A 21751-nucleotide genomic window follows, 5' to 3' on the forward strand; every position below is an offset into this window, starting at 1 on the left:
CAGAGATCAAGATCACCAGCATGAAATACTGCTTGTTAATTAACGACATAAATGCTGATGCCCACGAGCAACCAAAAAAAAAAACAACCTACTGGTTTGAGTTGACGAAGGAGCTGGTTGTGTTCTAAGGCTTAAAGGAATCTGGTACATGTGACTTTGAAGTTTGAACTCAATTATACACACACACACACACACGATTTTTTTTCAGTTAAGTAGATGATGTGAGAAGGCAAGAACTAGGCTCATTTTAATTGTCCTCCTGAGTTCTGTGAAGATTTGGAGTGTTGTGTTTTTTTTTTAAAGTGTTTGAACTCAGCATGTTGAAGAGTTTGTTTGAAAATACGGTTGAAATTTTGTTCTCTTAGATTTTAGATTGTTTTTTTTATATTAATTTTTATATGTTTTTAGATTATTTTGATGTGTTAATCTTAAAAATAATTTTAAAAAAATAAAAAATATATATTATTTTGATGCATTTCTAAGCGAAAAGTATTTTAAATCATAACTTTTACTATAATTTCAAACAAACCTGAAGTTGAAGATGTGTTTGGTGGTGGCTTTTCGAGTTCCTATTGAAACTCGCCAATTGAGATTGAGGTAGTGTCTAGTGTGTTGGACTTGGATAAATAATTGTTTGTTATGTGTTTGGTGTGTTTTAGATTGAATTAGATAATTTATCTTATTATGAATTTGGCAAATACTAGATGAGAATGGACCGATCTAAGATCTAGACTAGTTTGAGTTTAAAAAAAATAGAGGAAAGATTAATTCGACCTAATTTGATAAAAAATTCAAGTTAACCTAAGACTTGGTCAACTCGGGATAAAATATAGATAAAAAACCTATTAATTTTTTTATATATATTTTTTTTATTAAAATGAGTTTACTTTGATTTTTTAAAAAAAATTGAGTAAACCAAGGTTGACTTTACCAACTTGTGACTCGAGCTTTATCTTGGATTTACTCCTGAGTCGGATTTTAAAACTATAATAATAATCATTTTTATTCTTATTTTGCTTTGGGTCAACTCGGGTTGACCATTCCAACCTTTGACTTGAGCCTTACCCTAGGTCAACCTCTTAATTGAGTTTTAAAACTATGACAATAATTATTTTTTAGAGACCAATGGTCAACCTGACCCACGACCTGAGCTTGACCCTTGATTGACCCTTGAGTAGAGTTTTAAAAGTATGATAATAACTCATTTATCCTTATGTTGACCCGGGTTAATGGTCAATCTGACATGTGACCTAGGCCTAATCTCGGGTTGATTCCTGAGTCGGATTTTAATACTATAATAATAATATTTTTTTATTCTTATGCTGACTCGAGTCGATGGTCAATCTGACTCATGACCTGGACCTGATCTTGGGTTGACTTCCGAGTCGAGTTTTAAGACTATGATAATATTCATTTTTATCTTTACGTTGACCCGAATCAATGGTCAACCAAACCCTTGACCTAGGTTCGGCTTTGGGCCAACTCTCGAGTCGGGTTTTTAAACTATGATAATAACTACTTCTATTTTTATGTTGACTCGGGTCAATGGTCAACTCGACCCATGACCCGGGCCTAGATGATCGAGCCTAGCCCCGAGTTGATCCTCGAACCAAGTTTTAAAACTATAATAATAACCATTTTTATCCTTATATTAACTTGGGTTAATGGTCAACTTGACCCGTGACCCGAGCTTGGCCTCGGGTCGACCCCCGATTCGAGTTTTAAATCTATAATAATTATTATTTTTATCATTATGTTGACTCAGGTCAATGGTTAACCCGACCCGTGACATAGGCTTGACCCTGGGTCGAGAATTGGATAAGTTTATCACTACCAGAAAATCGATAAATACAAACGGAAATACCGAAGAAATATTTTTGTTGGTAAATTGCTAACGGATTTTACCGACAGAAATAGTAGGGAAAAAAATTAAAATAAAGCAAAAAAAATGATGACGTGCCATTTTTACCAACGGAATTACCGACGAAATAAGATGGAACATTCCGTCGGTATTTTATAGAGAGATTTGGAACTATTCACTTCCCAATTGCACTGTTAATTACTGTTCTTTACAGACAAAATCACCGACGGATTGAAAAATCATCGGTGTTATTTGGCAGTTTTCTAAAAAATTTAAATTAAATTAAATATTTAATTAAATATTACAAACGGAATCACCGACGGATTGAAAAGTCATTAGTGATATTTGGCGGTTTCTGAAATTTTTTTATTAAATTCAAAATTTAAATTAAATATTACAGACGAAATCACCGATGGAATTATTAAAAATATTAATATTTAATTATCCGTCGGTAAAACCATTAGTAAAACGCTCAAATAAAAAGCCTAGAATCCCTAATTTCACAACATACTCGTCTGTTTTCTTCTTCTTCTTTTTCTTCTCTTCTCTCCTCAACTCTTTATCTTCTCCTCCATGCTCAGGTATGTCTTCTTCTCCTATCTTATTTTTTCTTCTCAGTTTTTTTTAATTAGTATACTTTATGAATTTTTTTTCTTCTTAGCTTCACTTGCAATTATATTAAGGTAAAAAAAACAATTTCTTCTTTTTTCGTGTTTTTTTCACTATATTTGTTTTTATTTTATTTTTAATTGTTTTTGTTCTTAAAAATTATATGAATGTTGTTGTAGGATTTATTTTTCATATGAGATCAATTTTTAGTTTATTTATTTATAGGATTTTTAAATTTTTTTCATATGAATTTTTTTAGTTGAATTTATTTTTTCGTGTTATTTATTTGTTGTGAATTTTTTTGAGTTGATTTTCTTTCTTTTTTTCCCAAGCATTTTGAGTATTATAGAGTGTTGATTAATATTAATTTAATTATTTTATAGTTTTGTGAAAAATATATATATATTTAAATAATTACTGACAGAATGAAATATATTTTTTTTGCTCGCTTTTTCTGTCAGTAAATCAATCAGTAATAATATTTTTTTATTATCAACGGATAAAAAATTACCGATGAAAGATTCACTGACGGAGACTTTTCATCGGTGATTTCATCGGTAATTGTTTTACCAACGGAATGGTAGTGCAAATACCGACGGAAAATTCCGTCAGTAAATCTAAAGATTATGGTTGTGTATCTGTCTTTTTTACTGGGAAAAACATTTCTTCACGAGAACAACCTTGGACAAGTCAAAAATTAATTTTTGTATTGTCTAAAGGTGCATCAAAGAACTTCAATTTTTTTTTATCATATCCTGTTCATCATTATCCAGTATATCAAACACTAACTGAATTTTACTAGACAAATCGGGTCTAGATAACTCTCGTGTAGTTATAAAATCCAATGCTCCTCTTTATGAACAAAAAAGAATTTAGAATAGGAGAATTATTTCAATTTCTTAATATTTTTACTAAATTTCCAATCTATCTTTGTAAGTTTAATTGTTTTGAATTTCTTCATGAATATAAGGTCATTCTCCAATATGTATTTTTATCATATTTTTTTACGTAAATTGATAGAAATACCTTTATGTAAGAAACTGAAATTTCATATAAATTATTAAAATGCTAATAAACATGAAAACAAAAGGAATTTTAATATCACGTTATAATTTATTATTTTCAAATATTTTATGATAAATTAGGCGGTGTTTAAGTTTTTCTTGTGAGGATGTTTTCATAGTTTGAATGACAACATGTGCCAGAAGGATAAAATGTAGAATGATCTAAACTAATTTGGAGACAAATTAGAAGCAATTACATTTATGCTTTATAGAAACATATTAGAGATTAAACCTAAAATATAAGGATAATTTAAGCTTTTTTTTTAAAAAAAAAACTATACTACCCCAATTGCCTAATGGACTAAGGTCCCTTTTGTTTGTTGGAAAGTAGTTTCTATTTGAAAAGTAATTTTCTTGGAAAGTGGATTCTTGAAAAGTGAATAATTTACCGATATTTGGTATTGTCATTGAAAATAAGTTGGAAAATATTTTTTAGTGTTTGGTTATGTCATGAAAAATGAGTTAGAAAATAATTTATTAATATTTTTTTTCAAGTTTATTAAAATAATAAGGAACAAATCTTACAAATTAAAAAGTTGAATGAGGAAAATAATTACAATTTCATAAATTATTTCAAATAAAATAAGTAACAATCAAAAAAATAATGATCAAATTTGATAGATAAAAATTTTTAATTAAAAATAATAATAAGAGAGAAGAAAATAACAATCATAAAAATGAGGACCAAAGTTAATATAAAAATTAAATTAAATTAAATTCTAAAGGGTAAAATTGAAAAAAAAAGATTCAAAACCAAATATATAACAATTAAAAGTTTGAAGATCAAATTTGTTATAATCAGCAAATAATAAGATATTTTTCATAACTTTTGAAAAGTGTTTCCGCCCTATATATATAATCAAACAAGTGGAGCTTCTGAAATAAAATTATATATTCCTGTAATCGGCAAAATGTACAAAAACAGGCACCAGTGGTCTAGTGGTAGAATAGTACCCTGCCACGGTACAGACCCGGGTTCGATTCCCGGCTGGTGCAATTGTTTTTAATATATGTTCTCAATGTGATTTCAACTTTTTCCAAGTCGTTGATCATGACTCTTGATTTTCGCCCTCAACTGGGCCAATATTTCCCCCCCTCATCCATGTCCACATCACCTCTCTCTTCTTATCTCTACCTTCAGAATTTGAATCTCCAATTCAGTGCTGCCCTAAAAAGACTCGACTCAGGAATACAATTCCATGCCCTATGAATTATGTGCTGCACACCACGGTCAAATATCTTGGTGTAATATTCTAAAGCAACATAATCAGTCAATGAAGAAGATAACAGCCATTAGAGGCACAGCAGTTTGGCAACTTTCAACTAATTCAAAATGAAACTATGTTTATGTTTTCGTCTTTTGCAACTTGTAACTTTGGAATTTGGAAATCAAACACTTTTTTTTCTTCTTTTCTATCCTTCTATATTCTTTAGGACCCTCAAGAAAGGTGGCCTGAATCCTTAGGACCACAAGGAAGATTGTTGATATGCACTCATTTATTAGGTGATCCCAAGTGTCATCCATAAAAAAATTGGACCAGACACAATTCAACTATTATTAGGCATAGGTTGGCAAGGCAACCTAAATGTCATTTGTCACTGAAGATGTATTATAGTTAATCAGTTGGTTATATATAGTACTGATTTTATTTATATAGAGCTATTTATTATTAATAAAAGTATTTTATTTTTAATATTTATTTATATTTGATTAATAAATCTAGAGTAAAGATAAAATCTATAGCATAAAAATGCTTTGTAAAAGAAATTATAAAGTTACTATAATTATGAGATTCCTATTACATCAAAGCATTGTTTTTAAATGCTCATAGTCAATGTTTTATTAAGATTGTACATTAATTAGAGTTGTTGAACTTATGTATATTATGATTTTTTCTTTATGAAATGAAGCAACTACTCTCATAAACTAAGGTATGAGGGATACTTGAAAGTAATATGCAGGTACTTGTCAAATGATATGTATACCGAACTAACTCACAAGAGAATCTCAAAATGGAGAAATCACTTATGTTTATAGAAAGACTCTCATGGTAGTTATGTAAATAATCTTTAGAATTAAGATTACTAAATTATCTTATACAATGAGTGTTATGTTTTGATTTTGACCATATATTATCCTAATCAAAGGTAACAAACAGGTAGATGTTAGATATAACATAAAACATATGAAGGTATTTGAATAATTAAGAGAGGATTTGTCACCCTAGGTGAAAAAAATGTTACATCTATTCTCAATTACTATTGGTTGTGAAATTCTTAGCCAAGGTGGAAAATGAATTTTAAAAAGAGTTTCAAAATCTTATTCTAATAATGAATGACTATAATGTTGAGAATTAGTATGATTTAACAAAACAGACATACCTCATGCTATATTGTCTAAATCGAAACATTCATGATGAAAGAATAATAATTATATTGAGAAACTAGTCATTAAAAGGTTAAGTCAAACCACTTATGACTTTCATAATATTTAAGGGATTATGATAAGTTACTACACGTTGCACTTGATCTCCAAATATAAATCAATAATTTATTGAATTGACAATAAATTAAATTATTCAATCTTATTTTATGATTTATATTTAAGCCAACTTGTTAGAGAACTTAATGAGTCACACACACAAGAACCATTGGTTAGAAATTAAAATGAGATGATTCATCAAGTATGACTTGATTGTAAATAAATTTTAGAAATTGAGAATTATAATGTAATTAATACATGGATTACAATTCTAGACCTAAAAAATCAAGTAGGCACTTGATTAAATAAATTTATAAAATTATCCTAAAATAATATATGTGATATTATTTAAGGGGGCAAGTTGATATTTTCCTATTTATAGAGTTTTTAGGTTTCTATATAAATAAAATATTATGTCTTTTATTTTCATGAAAGAAGAGAAGGTGAGAAAAGTACATTATATAAACACCTAAAACATAAAAGACTATAGTTAGTACTTTAAGGTATAACAATCCCCCTCTCCTAATAAGTTTTAAGAGAATTCTTACTGGTGGTACGTGTAGATTACTGTTAGATGCCAAACACTTAGACGACTTGTGGTTTGTGACAACTTAGTCTTAAAATAAATATTCAAAGCTGAACAAAATATTTGATTTTTAGGTAATCTTCGTATAAATTCTAAACAACTCTAAATTTGTCTAATAAGATTATTGAGACTCCCCTAAAAAAATTTAAATTTACTGCTTCTGTTGTTTATATATATTGTCCAGTGACTTCGAAAACTGAGCAGTTGAAGCAATCACAAATTTAGCTTCATTTTAGCTCAAACACTAGAAAGTTTGGCCTAACGTAACTATACATACATCAGAACATGATACGAAACTTCAGGTTTGAGCAACACGAAGTTGAGAACCAAAACAGCCATCCCCTAAAAAGGAAGCAGATTTTATTTTTCTTGAATTCTCCAAGTCTGCCACCTCAAGAGAAGCCTTGCAAAAAGGTCTATCCCTATATAGCCAGTGGGCTTTTATACACTTTTTGCCTCATAAAGACTAAAAAATAAAGGATGATGCAATATCCTCTCCATCCAATGAATTTTCTCCATCATTCTGGCAATGTTGCAGTTGGTGGTTGTGGACACTACCAACCCTTAACTCATCTCATGAGATCTGACCACTTCGAGTTCAATATGTTGGTGTACAAAATTAGTGGAATGCCCATTCTGAGTTTCATTTTGCATCTCCAGGAAAAGATCCGGGGGATCTTCACATGCTGAATTCTAAGATTATTTCCAGCGAAAAGATCTAATAATTAAGGAATTGGAGATCATATCGAGCATATGGCAAAAAATTAAATTGTAGCAGTCCACATCAATGAGGTATAGCAACATGTCTTTAAAAAATGTTTATCTGTAATTCTTTATGATAAAGAACTTCGTTAATTATACGTTTTGTAGGCCATATATATTCTTTATGATTCCTTACACACTGTATATTAGAGAAATAAGTCTTCAACCTAATAATCGTCACAAGAAAACGTTATGTAGAAAAACTTGAGATTTCTTTCATATGAGACCTCAAGTTAAGAGAAATAAGAATTAAAATATGGGAAATTTTACCTGATTTGAAAGTGAATTTAAAAATTGCTACTGTACAAAGAAATTAATATTGGGAAATTCTGGTAGGTACAGATGCACTGAAATTCATTTTGAAGTATTTTCTAGGACAAGGAATCCCTAGTATAAATAAATTTTGCACATATATATAGGATATGCATTTAGATGTTTGATATTGCAGCATAAAATAATTTTTAATAATATTTTTCATTTAAAAATACATTAAAATATTTTTTTTATTTTTCACACCACCACATCAAAATTATTAAAAAACACTAAAAAAATCAATTTTTTCAAACCAAATACACTTTTGAAATATACCTAAACACAGTACCAAAAACAAAAACAAACTTTATCTTAGTCAAACTATAGATTAATTATACGTCTCTACTCCATCTGATTTTGACCAACAATCTTTCTGCTTGCCTAATTTCATAAAATTGAGCAACTGAAGTCATATAGAAGAAATCAAACAAGATAACGCATTTTTGAGTAATTTTTCCTCTTTTTATTCAAATAAGAGATTCAAAGACGCAACTGAACAGAACCGGCTCTTTCTTTCAAGTTTCAAGAGCATAAATAAACTATACGTAACATGTTCTATATTTTCCAATGTGTAATTAGCTAACTAGTTTATGCACCCATTTGTTTGCATTTTTGAGGTCAACACTCCCGATTCCGTCAACCACAAACCATGCTAGCCGTGGTGCCTGTTCCACATGTGGGAAAAACAATTTCCCTGCCTGCTGCTCATCAACAAATGGGTATAGTTTGTAGTGGAATCTGAGTTGGAATTGCCACGCACCATTGAAGCTCCATCACTAATGCAATGCGAAGTCCACCAAAATTTTTAAGAGAAACAAGAAAGAAAGAAAGAGAGGTCAATTTTGGTGATTAGCGGTGCACTAATAAACGTTTGTGCTGAGTAGATTGTTGACTAATTAAAATGGAAGGCATGGCCACAATTTTTAAGTTACTAATTTATTTTGCATTATTTGTGTTTTAAAACTAACCCTTGTCTGCATCTACATATTGTTTGTGTTTTTAGTGCTAACTCTTGTCTACAAATTGTATACAACAATTTAAGAATTTATGTTAGATGATTAATATTCTTTGGCTAATTAACATGTGTGAACCAGCTGACATTTTTTTTTATTAAAAAAACTCTTTAATTAATTATAATTTAGAAAGAACACTAATACTAAAGCATTGAACGTTTGTATGCTATAAAACCTATAATTGCACGAAAAAGGCTAGTAAATAAGATGATAATTAATTTGTATATATTAATTCAGTAATCCACATAATATACCATAGAACAAGGATTCAATATAGGATGAAGATGTGGTGTTTATCTATCAAAATTAGATATCACTATCAGAAAATTAAAAAAAACACCGGCGATCAACATTAAGAAAAAACTTCTATCGGCACTTGCTATACCGACACGATCACTAACAAAAACATGTTGTCCGCAATATACTCACCAGGGATTTGTGTAGAATTCCAGCTCTTCTATCCGCATTGGATGAGCCTTGATAAATAACTTCTATCGAAGATATCTCTTCAGGTGTCTCTACATGATCGGTAACTAAATTATCAGCATGTTCACAATCACTAACACTAAAGCTTGATGAAGTAGCAAACTCTGGTTGAATATGGAACTTTTTCTCTTTTAAAAAATGATAGCTAGAAGGAAACAATTAACACAGTATTCCATAAAGTACTGGCCTAAAATTGACACCTAAACTCAACTAAAATTGCAAATAGTATGCACAGAAAAGCTGCCATGAGTACTACATGAATCACAAGAAAACATAAATCCACTAAAAGCATTCAAAACAGAGATAACACCCTCATGCAGTATATCCACACATGCAAAGCAACACAGAATATCTACCAACAACACTTCACAATTATGTTGTTAGCTATTTTTGAATTGTTAGCTTTTAATGTATTGGCTATCCATTGTGTGGTGTTGTTCCACTTGCTCCTCTAAGAGAAATCATATGGCCCCAAATAGCATCAATCAACAAATCATGCCAATCTTTTAGATTATTAAGTATAATTGTTTTTGGTAAATTCCAAACTCATCTACAAATTTCTTCCTTTGACACGTTACGATAACTACAAGAAAATTGAAAAATACAAATAGAAATACTGATGGAATGTATCTGTTGGTAAATTATAGTGAATTTTACCGATGAAAATATTCCCTCGATATATATCGAGGGAATTACAGTTGGAAAAAAAAAAGAATTTAAACAAATCCAAAAAGTACGATGGTGTGTTATTTATACCAACGAAATTACCGACAATATTAATACCATTGGTAAAATCCATCCATAAACTGTTCACTTCTCCCTGGCACTGTTCATCGTTGGTAAAATTTCCTCGGTATTTTTCGGAGAACTCTGGAACTATTCACTTCTTAATTGTATTGTTAATTATTGTTTTTTACAAAGAAAATCACCCGACAGATTGAAAAGTCATTGATGTTATTTGGCGGGTTTTTGAAAATTTTGATTAAATTGAATATTTAAATTAAATATTACAGACAAAATCACTGACGAATTGAAAAGTCGTCGGTGATATTTGACAGTTTCTAAATATTTTCAATTAAATTAAAAATTTAAATTAAATGTTATAGATGGAATCACCGACGAAATGGTTAAAAATATTAATATTTAATTATCTGTTAGTAAAACCGTCAGTAAAATACCCAAATAAAAAGACTAGAGTATCTCATTTCACAACAGACATACCTCTTCTTCTTCTTCTTCTTCTTCTTCTTCTTCTTCTTATGTAAAAAACATCAACATCCCTTTTTTCTTTCTTTTCTCTTCTCTCCTCAACTCTTTTTTTTCTCTTCCACGTTCAGGTATGTCTTACATCAACATCCCTTTCTTTCTTTCACGCTCATGTATGTCTTCTCCTCTTTTTCTTCTTTTTTTTTTCTCTTTTTTTTTAATTAACATACTTTATTGATTTTTTTTCTCTTCTTAGCTTCACTCGCAACAACATTAAGGTAAGATTTATCTTTTTTCTTCTTTTTTTGTGCTCTTTTTTCATTATATTTGTTATTTTATTTTTTTAAAAAAAATTTCTATTCTTAATAATTGTGTGAATGTTGTTGTAGGATTTTTTTTCATATGAGATCAATTTTTAGTTGATTTATTTTTAGGATTTTAAACAGATTTTAATTATTTAATTATTTTCTAGTTCTATTAAATAGAATGTTTTTAAATATTTTTAAATAATCACCGAAAAAATTGCATATGGTATTTTTGTCGGTTATATGACAAACTTCTCAAGGGAAATACCGATAGAATGAAGCAGGTAAATTTTTTTTAGCCCGCGTTTTCCCGTCAGTAAATCCATTAGTAATAATATTTTTTTTATTACCTATAGACTTACCAACAGAAAAAAAAAATTACCAACAAGAAAATCACCGACGGAAAATTTACGTTTGTGATCCCATCAATAAATTAATTACCAACAAAATAATAGTACAAATACCAACACAAAATTTCATCGGTAAAAATAAGAATTCTAGTAGTGGATTGATTTTACCATCACCGATGAAATTTCCATCACATATTGTGTTGGTATATTTGACATGTTGTGAATGCCGACAAAATTTTTAATATTTTTTATTATGTTGATTCCATCATAAATCAGAAATAAGAACTTTAATTTCTGATGGATTATTCTGTCACCTACTCTGTTAGAAATACCAAAATATTTTGTAACTTTTCGACGAAAATGAGTGTTTATTTTGACGGACTTGTCCATCACATATTCCAACAGAAACGTCACTATTTTTTAATAGTGGGGGAAGGAGAGAACTATCGAGCTATATTTCATTTAAGTTTTCTAATATAATGTCTGTCAGCAATTCTATCAGACAATACTGATGTGTCATATTTCCAACACCATTGCCAAAAAAAATTTCTTTATTCCATCATAAAAATTACTGACATAACAAATTTCATTATAATTTATGAAAATTTTCTATCGGAAAATACCAACATAATATTCTATGTTTTTGTTGAAATACGTGAATATTTTTCTAGCAATGTATTGAGTTTGAAATTAAATCAGCAGAGTTGTAGATTTTGGATGCCTATGGCTATGAGTAATTAACCTAGAGGTCGCACTGTTTCAGCACCAAAATTAAAAAGAAAAAAAAAATGTCTCCGTTTTCGACTAATTAATGCTAGACCGAGTAATCATCATCGCAACATGTTAATGGAGAAAGTGGAAGACCTAATTGGTTTGACGCCTGAATATTTAAGGTACGTATGTTTTTGTTAATTATTACTGTTCTTTTTTTTCTTTCAAACTTAATCTTTGTTTCATTTACGCTTCTTCAAATCAATGATTTTCAACGCTACAGTCAGTATTATGATTCTCTATTCCAATTTTGAAATTTCCAACTTATGAAACGAAAGAAGTTTTTTCTTCTCATATTTCAACTTTCAATTGAAATTATTTAGATGTTTTTTTATTATTATTAACATTGGTGTTTGGACCAGCTTACACGTACTTCGACTAATTTTACGGATTCTAAAATTAAATTAATGACCATATAAACTTTCAGTGGTCTTGAGACGTAAATTCAAAGTCTGACCAGTTAAGCTACCTTTCAGGATTGATTTAGAAATCTGTTTGATTTTATATGAAATTGAGTATAGGTAATGCAAGGGAAAAGAAAAACCTTTCTACCGAATAAATTAAGAAGAAAAATCTCAGCTCGTAAATTGCTGGCCATGGAATCATACCATGTGAATAGTTCGGCAACAGATCAAGCTCAGTAATCGAGCTAGCACTTCGAGGCTTAACAATAAAAGGAGTTAACTGAAAGTCTATTGCAAATCCTAACACTTCTGTTGCCTCAATGTTTTAGAAAGAGAGGATTACAGGCAGGAAAACCCTCCATGGTGGTCGGTTTTCCTTTGTTCCAGTCGCAAATCTCCAGGACGCATGATATCTAGTTATCAAATTAATCAAGAAATAGGATCATATAGAACAAACATATTCACTACGAAGTATTTTATTTCTGTTGGATCATTTGCAATGCAATTTCACAAATGTTTATCCACCCAATTTCCTAGAGAAATTTATCCAGCTATCTATCCATGTAAAAAGATATCAGAGAATGGATGCAGATCTTTTCGTTTCTGAGAAAGGAGATTTTCTCCCGAGAATTTAATAGACTAGCAACCCCATTTCAATGCATGGATGACAAGTGTTGGAGAGAAAATCAACGGCTAGATTGATTGATAACAGCCCCATTTTTAGGGAGCAGAGCACCAAGGCTGATGCCACCTGAAAGCTGAAACCCACATGCCATTAATTTAGCTCACATAGATTCGAAGATTTATTTAATAGTTAGCTAAAGTTCTTATCTTCTTTTGATTAACACATGATTGGTCATAGCCAAGCCAACACTTTGCAAAGTTCAATATAAGGAGTCGGCAAAAAGTCTTAGCAGTCTAATAATTTCATTTGCGACCCAAGGAAGCTTCTCCAAGATGGGTTAGGTGACAAAATCACAAGAAATCCCACTAGCAGCCCATTTCTTCTGTATCCTTAATTAATTAGGCTAATATTGTTGCTAATTAATCCCTTGTCGGATGGTTTATTGTATAATTAGTAATTAAACCACAAGTTCATTTATGGGTTTGCAAATGATCTTATTAATGTGCCTTGAATATCTCTTACAGTTTGTGAGTTTAAAGAGAGCACTGTTCCCTCTGCATGTGCTCTCTGCTCTTCCTGTAATTTTCCCTCACATATTCTCTCTCACCTTCCCTCTCGTCGTACAGCTCTTGTCCATATATATATCCTCTCTCTTTCACTCTCTCAAAAGTCTAGTTTCATACATACAAAAAGAAAAGTTACAAACAAGCTGTTGATTTTCTTTCATGTCTCCAGAACAAAGACCAAACATGCCTGAACCACCTCCTTCCCCTTCTTCCTCTTCTATCTTTGCACTTTCTTACTTGAAACTTCAATTCTTCGCTCGTGTCAGGCGGTTCTTGCAAACTAAAAGGGCACAAAAGAGCATTAAAACAAGAACCAAAGCTATGGTCAACAAAGAAGAACAAGCAACAATTACTACTACTGTGGATAGACAAAGTAGTGATATTGATGATGATTCTGTGGTGTTACAAAGATCAGTAAAGAGACTTCACTTTGGAAGCTGGGAAGAGAAGGAGATGGCAGCTCTTGAGATTGAAAAATTAGCTAGGGAAGATGCTAAGATGAGAAATTTGATGGCTGAGCTTGGTGTTATTCCTGCCTTGGTGGGGATGGTGGCTTCAGAAGTAGCTGGCCGCCAGAGAGTGGCTGTTAATGCTTTGATTGAGCTTGCTAATGGAACTTACAAGTAAGTTTCTTCTTTTCTAATTTGATATCATTATTTTTAATTAATTTGTTTTTCATTTTTATTACCCAAAAAAAATACAAATTATGAAATTCAATTGTAGTCCAGAATCACTCCTCATAAGACATTTAATTGAGCTGTTTAGAATATTTTCATATCTGTTTACGAGATCAGCTAGAATCGTTTTATAAAACTCTATAACTTGTTATGAAAAAAAAAATTAAATGCAAAAAACAACGTCTTTGGTAGGCATTGTATAGAACTTGCCTAAAACCTAACATAATCTTGGGTGGTGCTGATTACACCATACTGTAGAATTTGCATCGATAGGTCAAGCTCCACTAACACTTCAGATAACAAGAGAATGACGTTAGCTCCTCTTACTTTAATTAGTCAAATATTTCATTCTAACTATAAACAAATGAAGAAAAAAATACATTATCATAGTACAATAAGCACCCCAGTTGTGTGGCTGACCATCCATGTGAATTTGAAGAAGAAAACAAAGATTAATTACATCAAACAGCTTATGTAATTGGATGTTTTTTCAACAGTTTGAAAAATGGAGTTTGGTTTTTGGCACCATCTGGATTTTTTGGGGTATGAATTATTTCATTATTTGAGCTTAGGGTGAGGTGAGAAATACCCATAAATGGTTGATTTATATCCTAAAGAATTGAAATTTGGCCACTGGGGAAGGAATAAAGGGGACCTGATATGGGTTTGGATTTTGGAGTTTGCCTCTGATAATACTCTCAATTTTCATGTAATGGAGTAATCTGAGGGAGGGACCCTCGTTGTTAAAGAAAGCTATCTACGTCGAGGCTGTGTAGGCGTTGCACTTGAGGACTTGTGGTTTTCAGCGCCGCCCTCCATAAAATAGATAGGATCAAAGCTTTTAGGTTCGGTTTCTTGATTTACCCTTTAATGGTAATGTATAATTGCTCTTGGTGCCACATCAAGCTTTCAATTCTTGATGAGAAAAAAAGAAAAAGAAAGAGGATTTGTCTTTGATTTACCCTTGGCTGAGGCAGCATCCAATTTTGGGGATTTCATGATGGTTCTTGACCTGATTTTTTAGGCGTGGTCCCTTTTTCGGTCTAGTGTAATTATTGTTAATATTTCTTCACACTAATTTAGATGATAATTATGATGAAGAAAATATTAATTCAATTTGAATGGATTCAAAACATTATTATTGTACGGATTGTGATCAATAATTCTACTATTCTCATTCATTAAATAATATTTTAGTATTTTTAAAGTCTGTTTTAATTTTAAATTGTCAAGTTTTAAATATTTAATTATCTAGATTTGATTATGAATTTTTTTTTTTTTTGTATAAACTCATTTCTCAGTTTTGTTATACCCTTTAACAAATTTCAAAATCAAAATATTTATTAATTGATTGGTTTAAGAAGACACCCATTTGAATGTTAATGATCATGTTCCTCAAATCAACATCATAAGAAAATAATTAAATTTTTTTAGCAGATATGAAAATAATTAATTTGGATGAAGTAGGAGGCCACAAGCACAAAGGGCGCTTATCACACGCTCTAGTAGGAAGCATAGACAGAGCAATGATGTATTGAATCGACAATGTTGTCTTTGAATAGAAATAAATTACAGGACATAAGAATTGGCGCAAATGATCAGATTCCCTATGAGCAATAAACAAATTCATCTGTTGACTTCCATCTTCCATCTCAGATCTAAATCCAAGAATCTCTTTGACTTTCTTAGAAAAAGACAGTAACTTGTTTAATACTTGTTGGTTGGTTAGTTTGGCGTGCATGATGCTCATTATTTGCTGGGGAGACATTCAAAAATGGCCACCGTGTTACTATCCCTGATTTATACTCTTTGGTTCAGTAGCTGCAACTAGATTAGTGAGCTGTTCTTGTTTTAATTAATGTATTTTTATTTTCTTTCTTCAGGAACAAGGCTCTCATGGTAGAAGCAGGTATCTTTTCGAAACTACCAAAGAGCATGGATGTTTTAGAAGAACCAACAAGACAAGACTTTGCAGAATTAATCCAGTCATTATCTTCGTTGGCGAATCATACCCAATTCCCTCTTGCTTCATCAGAAGTTTTGCCATTTCTAATTGGAATTCTTGAGTCTTGCTCAAGTTACGAAACCAAGGAGTCATGTTTGGGTACTCTATACAACCTGTCTGCTGTGTTGGACAATGCAGGGCCTTTGCTCTCTAATGGGGCAGTTCAAACTCTCTTGAGGGTAGTATCAGAAAAAGAATTCTCAGAGAAAGCTCTAGCGACACTAGGACATTTAGTGGTGACCTTAATGGGGAAGAAAGCAATGGAAAATAGTTCACTTGTGCCAGAGAGCTTGATAGAGATAATGACATGGGAGGATAAGCCAAAATGTCAAGAATTATCGGCTTATATTTTGATGATTCTAGCTCATCAAAGCTCAGCTCTGCGTGATAAAATGCTTAAAGCTGGCATTGTCCCTGTACTCCTTGAAGTGGCATTATTGGGGAGTCCTCTAGCTCAGAAGAGAGCACTAAAACTACTGCAATGGTTCAAAGATGAGAGGCAAACAAGGATGGGGCCACATTCTGGGCCTCAAACAGCAAGGATAGCAATAGGGTCACCAGTAAATAACAGGGAAGCTCAAGAGGGAAAGAAACTGATGAAGGATTTGGTGAAGCAAAGTTTACACAAGAACATGGAGTTGATAACCCGGCGAGCCAATGCTACTTCAGGGGACTCTTCTAAGTTCAAGTCCTTGGTTATCAGTACAAGTTCTAAAAGCTTGCCTTGCTAAAGATTTTACAGGCCCTTTAGCAATCTTTGGGCATCTTTCGTGCCGGGAGCAGCAGAGAAATTCCTCGATGCCTGCTCATCAAGTTAGGAATCCAATTCTTTAGCCTAGGCCATGTGATGTTTGCTGATTAAAAATAGAGATGCTCTTGTGTGCAGTATAATAGCTTATCTTAATTGTACATGGTGACCTTAAAAAGAAAAGAAAATAGAAATTGAAGTCTCCAGATGGGGTCTCACTCCCATTTTTTCCCACAAGATCAATTTCAATTCTTGCACAGACTATTTTTCCTTTTCTTGAGCCACCAATTATAAGCTTTAAGAGAGTAAATTTAAAGTAATCTTAATAAAAAATTCAACTGATCAGATTTTAGATTTGTTTTCTATTAATTACAAGTTTGAGTCCTTTCAGGGTTATTAAAAGCTTACATAATTATTAATTTTAAGATTTATATCATTAGTTAATATAAACACAAGCTCGCACATTCAAGTTAATAAAATAAAATAAAATGATAAATTTAAAGCAGCTGAAGTCTTCAACAGGTCTCTACACAAGGGAATCAACCCTAGCGAAGCAAAACTGATTCAAACGAGAGCATGCCAAAATAGCTAAGCTCAGGCCTCTCACATCCGCCCAGCTCAATTAGAACTCATTCAGGATCACCAAGCCCAAATTCAAGTCAAAACATCACGTGAAACCCTAACAGGTTCCCTGGACCCAACAAATATAAATACCCAAACACTGGTCCAGCAAATTCAGTTAGCCACAAAAAACAAGACCGGTATCATTCTCTATCCTGCGTAACTCCCTCATCTCTAGGGTTTATTCCACGCTAACCAGCAATCCACCACCACCACTTCCGCCACCATGGATTTCATTAAAAAACGCAAAGCCGACGAAAACGGCATCTCAATCCCCACTGGTACCTCTCCACCATCTCCAATAACTCCTCTAACCCCCGAAGAAATCCGTAAAATCCTCGAACCGTTCACAAAAGACCAACTATTAGACATCCTCCAATCGGCCACGCTCCACCACTCTGACATACTTAACTCTGTCCGTTCCGTAGCGGATGGCGACATCTCCCTCCGAAAGCTCTTCATTCGCGGCCTCTCTTCCGAAACAACCTCGGATACCCTCCGAATTCTATTTTCTTCCTTCGGAGAACTCGAAGAAGCTATTGTTATCCATGACAAGAACACAGGTAAGTCGAAAGGTTTCGGGTTTATTACTTTCAAACATGTGGACTCTGCTATGCTTTCTATTAGAGAACCTAGTAAAAAAATTGATGGAAGGATTACTGTTACTCAATTAGCATCGAATAATTCGAGTACCGGTGATGTTTCGCTAAGGAAAGTTTATGTTGGGAACGTGCCTTTTGAGATTACCTCGGAGAGGTTGTTAGGGTTTTTCTCAATGTATGGTGAGATTGAAGAAGGCCCGCTTGGGTTTGATAAATCTACTGGGAAATCAAAGGGTTTTGCCTTTCTTATATATAAGTCTGAGGATGGGGCAAAGGCTGCGATTGCTGATCCTATGAAAAATATTGATGGGCATCAAGTTGTTTGTAAATTAGCTGTTGATAACAAGAGGGTTAATAAGACTAGTCAGGGCGGTGCAAATGCACAAAATTCACAGCCATTAGCGCATCCATCGTTCTCACAACCACAACCACAAAATTCGATTGGCGGGGCAACAGGAAGCTTACAAAATTATGGGCCTGCGAGTAATAGCTATCAGTTGAATACTTCATTGACGAGTTCTGGATATAATGGTGCTTATAGGGTTCCGCCGTATGTAGGGGCGGGTCCAAATGATGGTGGATTGAACACTGCAGGGGCTTCAATGTATAGAATGCCACAGAGCACTGTTGGTACCGGTTCTGGGGTGTATCCAGATGCTGGGTCTTACGCTTTGTCTCAGCAACAGCAGCATCAGCAGCCATCCTCAATGCCACTGCCTCCTAGATTCCCACATGGAGCTGGAGGGATGTATCAGGGTATGCCACCACCATATTACTGAAGGTAATTATTGCTGACTTTTTTCTTCAAATGATTTTGCCCCGTGTGAAGTTTTTATTTTATTTTGTTGTAACAATCCCTTTTTTCTTTTTATTTTTGTGGAAAAGGTGTTTTTTTTCAATTCGTTTGCATTTGTTAATTTTTAGACTAATTGCTGTTTCTCTATAATTGTTGAGAAGCCGTGTCACACCATTGTGGATTTGATTGTGTTGTTATAGCATTTTCTTGTGGGTCATAGAGAAACAATTATAACTACACACCTGAAAGATAAAGAGTTTTCTGATCTTTAAAAGATACAGTAGACTAGTTGTAGTTTTATTTCATGGCTTTCTACAACTTTTTGGTTTGTTATTTTGTGCTTTAGCTAGCCTGAGCTTTATTTTATATGTTTGACATTGATGGGTCTTTGATTCAGGTGTATGAGAGCTTCTTGGGAACACATGCTTTAAATGGTTGTCGTGATTTCCTGAATGCAAGCAATGAAATCTTTAATTTAATTATGTGGACTGCTGTGCTTTTGTTGCTGCTTCACTTCATCTGCTTCCTTAAGATGTGGTTGGATTTGTGATGGATGCTACTTAAACTTTGCAAAATTAGTTTCTATCTGTAGAACAGGGCTTTTACAGAAGGATTGTAGAACTTTTCTGCTATGCCGGAATTAATGTTTATCTAGATTATAAATATCCCTGTTTTTCTGGTTTTGCTACTTTTGCTCCTCAAGAAGATTTTTGGTATTTGAGGTTTCGTTGTTGGCTTTACCTCTCTGATTGTGTGGATTTTTTATTTCAATTGGTAAAAGGAATTTTTTATTTCATTTGTCAAGGGTTCACAACATTATTTCTGCATATATCTCTCTGTGAGAGAAAAACTGTCTTCCTCTTTTACATATTTACATGTTGATGTGATGTCTTTTTTTTGTTAATTGCTTTTAATCCTTCTTTTCCCCTGGCTCATTTGTTTAAAATGCATTTCAGTCCCCGAGGTTCTTCCCCCCCCACCCCCCCTAAATTGTCTGTTTTTATAAATTGTCATCTTAGACATTGTGTTGTGGTGGAGGCTTCAAGAATGTACATGGCATTCCAATGCTTCTGGTACCTCAGTTAGCCCAAGCTGTATTAATAATTGTGGTGTTTCTTGTATCCCTAAACTTCTCCTGTTCTGCCATGTATTATATTTGGCAGCATTTTTCTGGTTTCTGGGTTGTTGGGTTACAGAAACAGTGAATGAGTTTTTAAAACAATGGACAGTGATTATATGAACATGTAGAACAATCAGGTGGAAACACAATTGCAAATGGAATTAATTTTCTTTGCAACATGCAGATTTGACAATATGGTCCAGGTCTAATAAATAAATGTAATGCACTAGTGTAATTTCTCTCGAGATAAAATTATTAAATACTATGTTGATTTTATCCTATGTAATATTTTGAAATTAGTGGAAATGTGATTTTGGGTTATGTAGTGACTGGAATTTGGGATTTTGTGTGTTGGCTTCTGGAATTTCTTGGTTGATGTTTTTGTAAGAGGTGTCTTTATGATGTTCACTGTTAGTTATTATGAGATTGTGACCTCGAGATCAAATTCCCCTTGTGTAATAGCGTAAATCCCTTCATTGGTATTTATACCCTGATGTCAGAGATTAGATATATGGCAGAATTGTTCTATGCCTGAATCTGATTAACCTGTGTTAGATGATTTAAATTATTGCTCATGCTACCTGTGTTATATGGTGCTGGAATTGATGACTTTGGTGTTCTTTTCTGGTTTGTTCCCAATATTTTTTGTGGTGGGAGCATGTGAAGTTGGGGTTCCAATTTGCTTTCCCTCTGGAAGCAAGCAATGGCCAACATCCATTCAACCAACCACCCGTTTCTTAGGACGCCTAAAGATTGTATCTTGTCTCCTAATTCTATTTTTTGTTAATTAAAAGATATTTTGCACTCCATAAAACATTAATAAGTTTTATGAACTTATTTTATAGGCTAAAAATCATTGTGAGAATACAATATTTGGCTTTCACTCCAGCTAGTAGCTGGTCTTGTTCTAGAGTTCTGGTATCATTAGTTATCTTGCAATTATTAATGGTTTGTTTGTTTACATGGGTTTTCCTATTTGACAACGACTTAACTTGAATGATAAATATTAAAAGCTTAATATAATTGAAAATAATTATGATTCTTTTTCTTCTATTAAATACAAAAATGAAGGAAATTTAGAGCAATATCAATATGCAATGCGATAAGAGAGCTATATTACATTGAATTTTAAATGCAGATCCATACAATAAGTCTTCCATGTTGGTATCTTAGCAAATCTTAGGGTTTTAGTCCTCAGCACTTTAAGTGCAGTGAGAGCTAGGTCTTTAAATTTAAACTTCAATTGGTTTTTGTTTGTGATATGAGTCATTTGACTTTAGGTTCCTTCACATTACAGCTTCAGTGCTTGTATAGATATGCATAGCATTGATGCGTATTTATATAAGAATTAAATTTGTAATGTGTTGACACTATAGCAGGATGGCAATCGTAGGGGTTTCAGTTTGCACCATGTTATCAATCATGGGAAATGCTCTAACAGCACAACTAGTTGCTAAACTATCAATATACTCTTACAAGGGTGTATAAATCTTGACTTCATTTGCTCCTGAAGGTCATTAAATGCTTTAGGCCCCAACTGACGGTTTTAGTGCTTGTATAAATATGCTTGCAAATTGTCTATTTAAGTATTGAAGTTGTACTCCAAACTTGTTGCTTGCTGTGGGCTTCATGAATGTTAATATGCTTGCAAAGTGTCTATCTAAGTATTGAAGTTGTATTTAAAGTCGTTGCCTGCTGCTGGTGGGTTTTATGAATGCATCTAGCATTACAATGCCTCTGGTATTCTTAGTGCGAATTGTAGCAATAGTTCTGCTTCTTG

General features: G+C 32.6%; 2 protein-coding genes and 1 non-coding gene across 3 annotated transcripts; all 3 read left to right on the forward strand.

The window, feature by feature from the left end:
* Positions 1 to 4459: 4459 nt before the first annotated feature.
* Positions 4460 to 4530, forward strand: TRNAG-GCC (transfer RNA glycine (anticodon GCC)). Its single transcript has one exon. It is a non-coding gene; the product is annotated as a tRNA-Gly (tRNA).
* An 8727-nt stretch (positions 4531 to 13257) lies between these two features.
* LOC133699060 (U-box domain-containing protein 7-like) lies at positions 13258 to 17075 on the forward strand. The gene is made up of 2 exons (XM_062122189.1): positions 13258 to 14025; positions 15963 to 17075. The coding sequence occupies exons 1-2, from the start codon at positions 13562 to 13564 to the stop codon at positions 16813 to 16815; spliced, it is 1317 nt and encodes a 438-aa protein (XP_061978173.1). The 5' UTR covers positions 13258 to 13561; the 3' UTR covers positions 16816 to 17075.
* A 477-nt stretch (positions 17076 to 17552) lies between these two features.
* On the forward strand, positions 17553 to 19647 carry LOC133699218 (UBP1-associated protein 2C-like). Its single transcript, XM_062122381.1, has 2 exons — positions 17553 to 18836; positions 19249 to 19647. Exon 1 carries the CDS (start codon positions 17680 to 17682, stop codon positions 18832 to 18834), a length of 1155 nt encoding a protein of 384 aa, XP_061978365.1. The 5' UTR covers positions 17553 to 17679; the 3' UTR covers positions 18835 to 18836; positions 19249 to 19647.
* Positions 19648 to 21751: the final 2104 nt, after the last annotated feature.

The sequence above is a fragment of the Populus nigra genome, chromosome 7 (assembly GCF_951802175.1).
Source record: "Populus nigra chromosome 7, ddPopNigr1.1, whole genome shotgun sequence".
In the NCBI taxonomy this organism is placed as follows: domain Eukaryota; kingdom Viridiplantae; phylum Streptophyta; class Magnoliopsida; order Malpighiales; family Salicaceae; genus Populus; species Populus nigra.

Excerpts from the sequence above, each read along its gene's own strand:
- LOC133699060 (XM_062122189.1), top strand. The coding sequence starts at position 13,562 with ATGTCTCCAGAACAAAGACCAAACATGCCTGAACCACCTCCTTCCCCT. Across the intron at positions 14,026-15,962 it reads CTTGCTAATGGAACTTACAA|GAACAAGGCTCTCATGGTAG; the intron begins GTAAGTTTCTTC and ends TTCTTTCTTCAG.
- LOC133699218 (XM_062122381.1), top strand. The coding sequence starts at position 17,680 with ATGGATTTCATTAAAAAACGCAAAGCCGACGAAAACGGCATCTCAATC.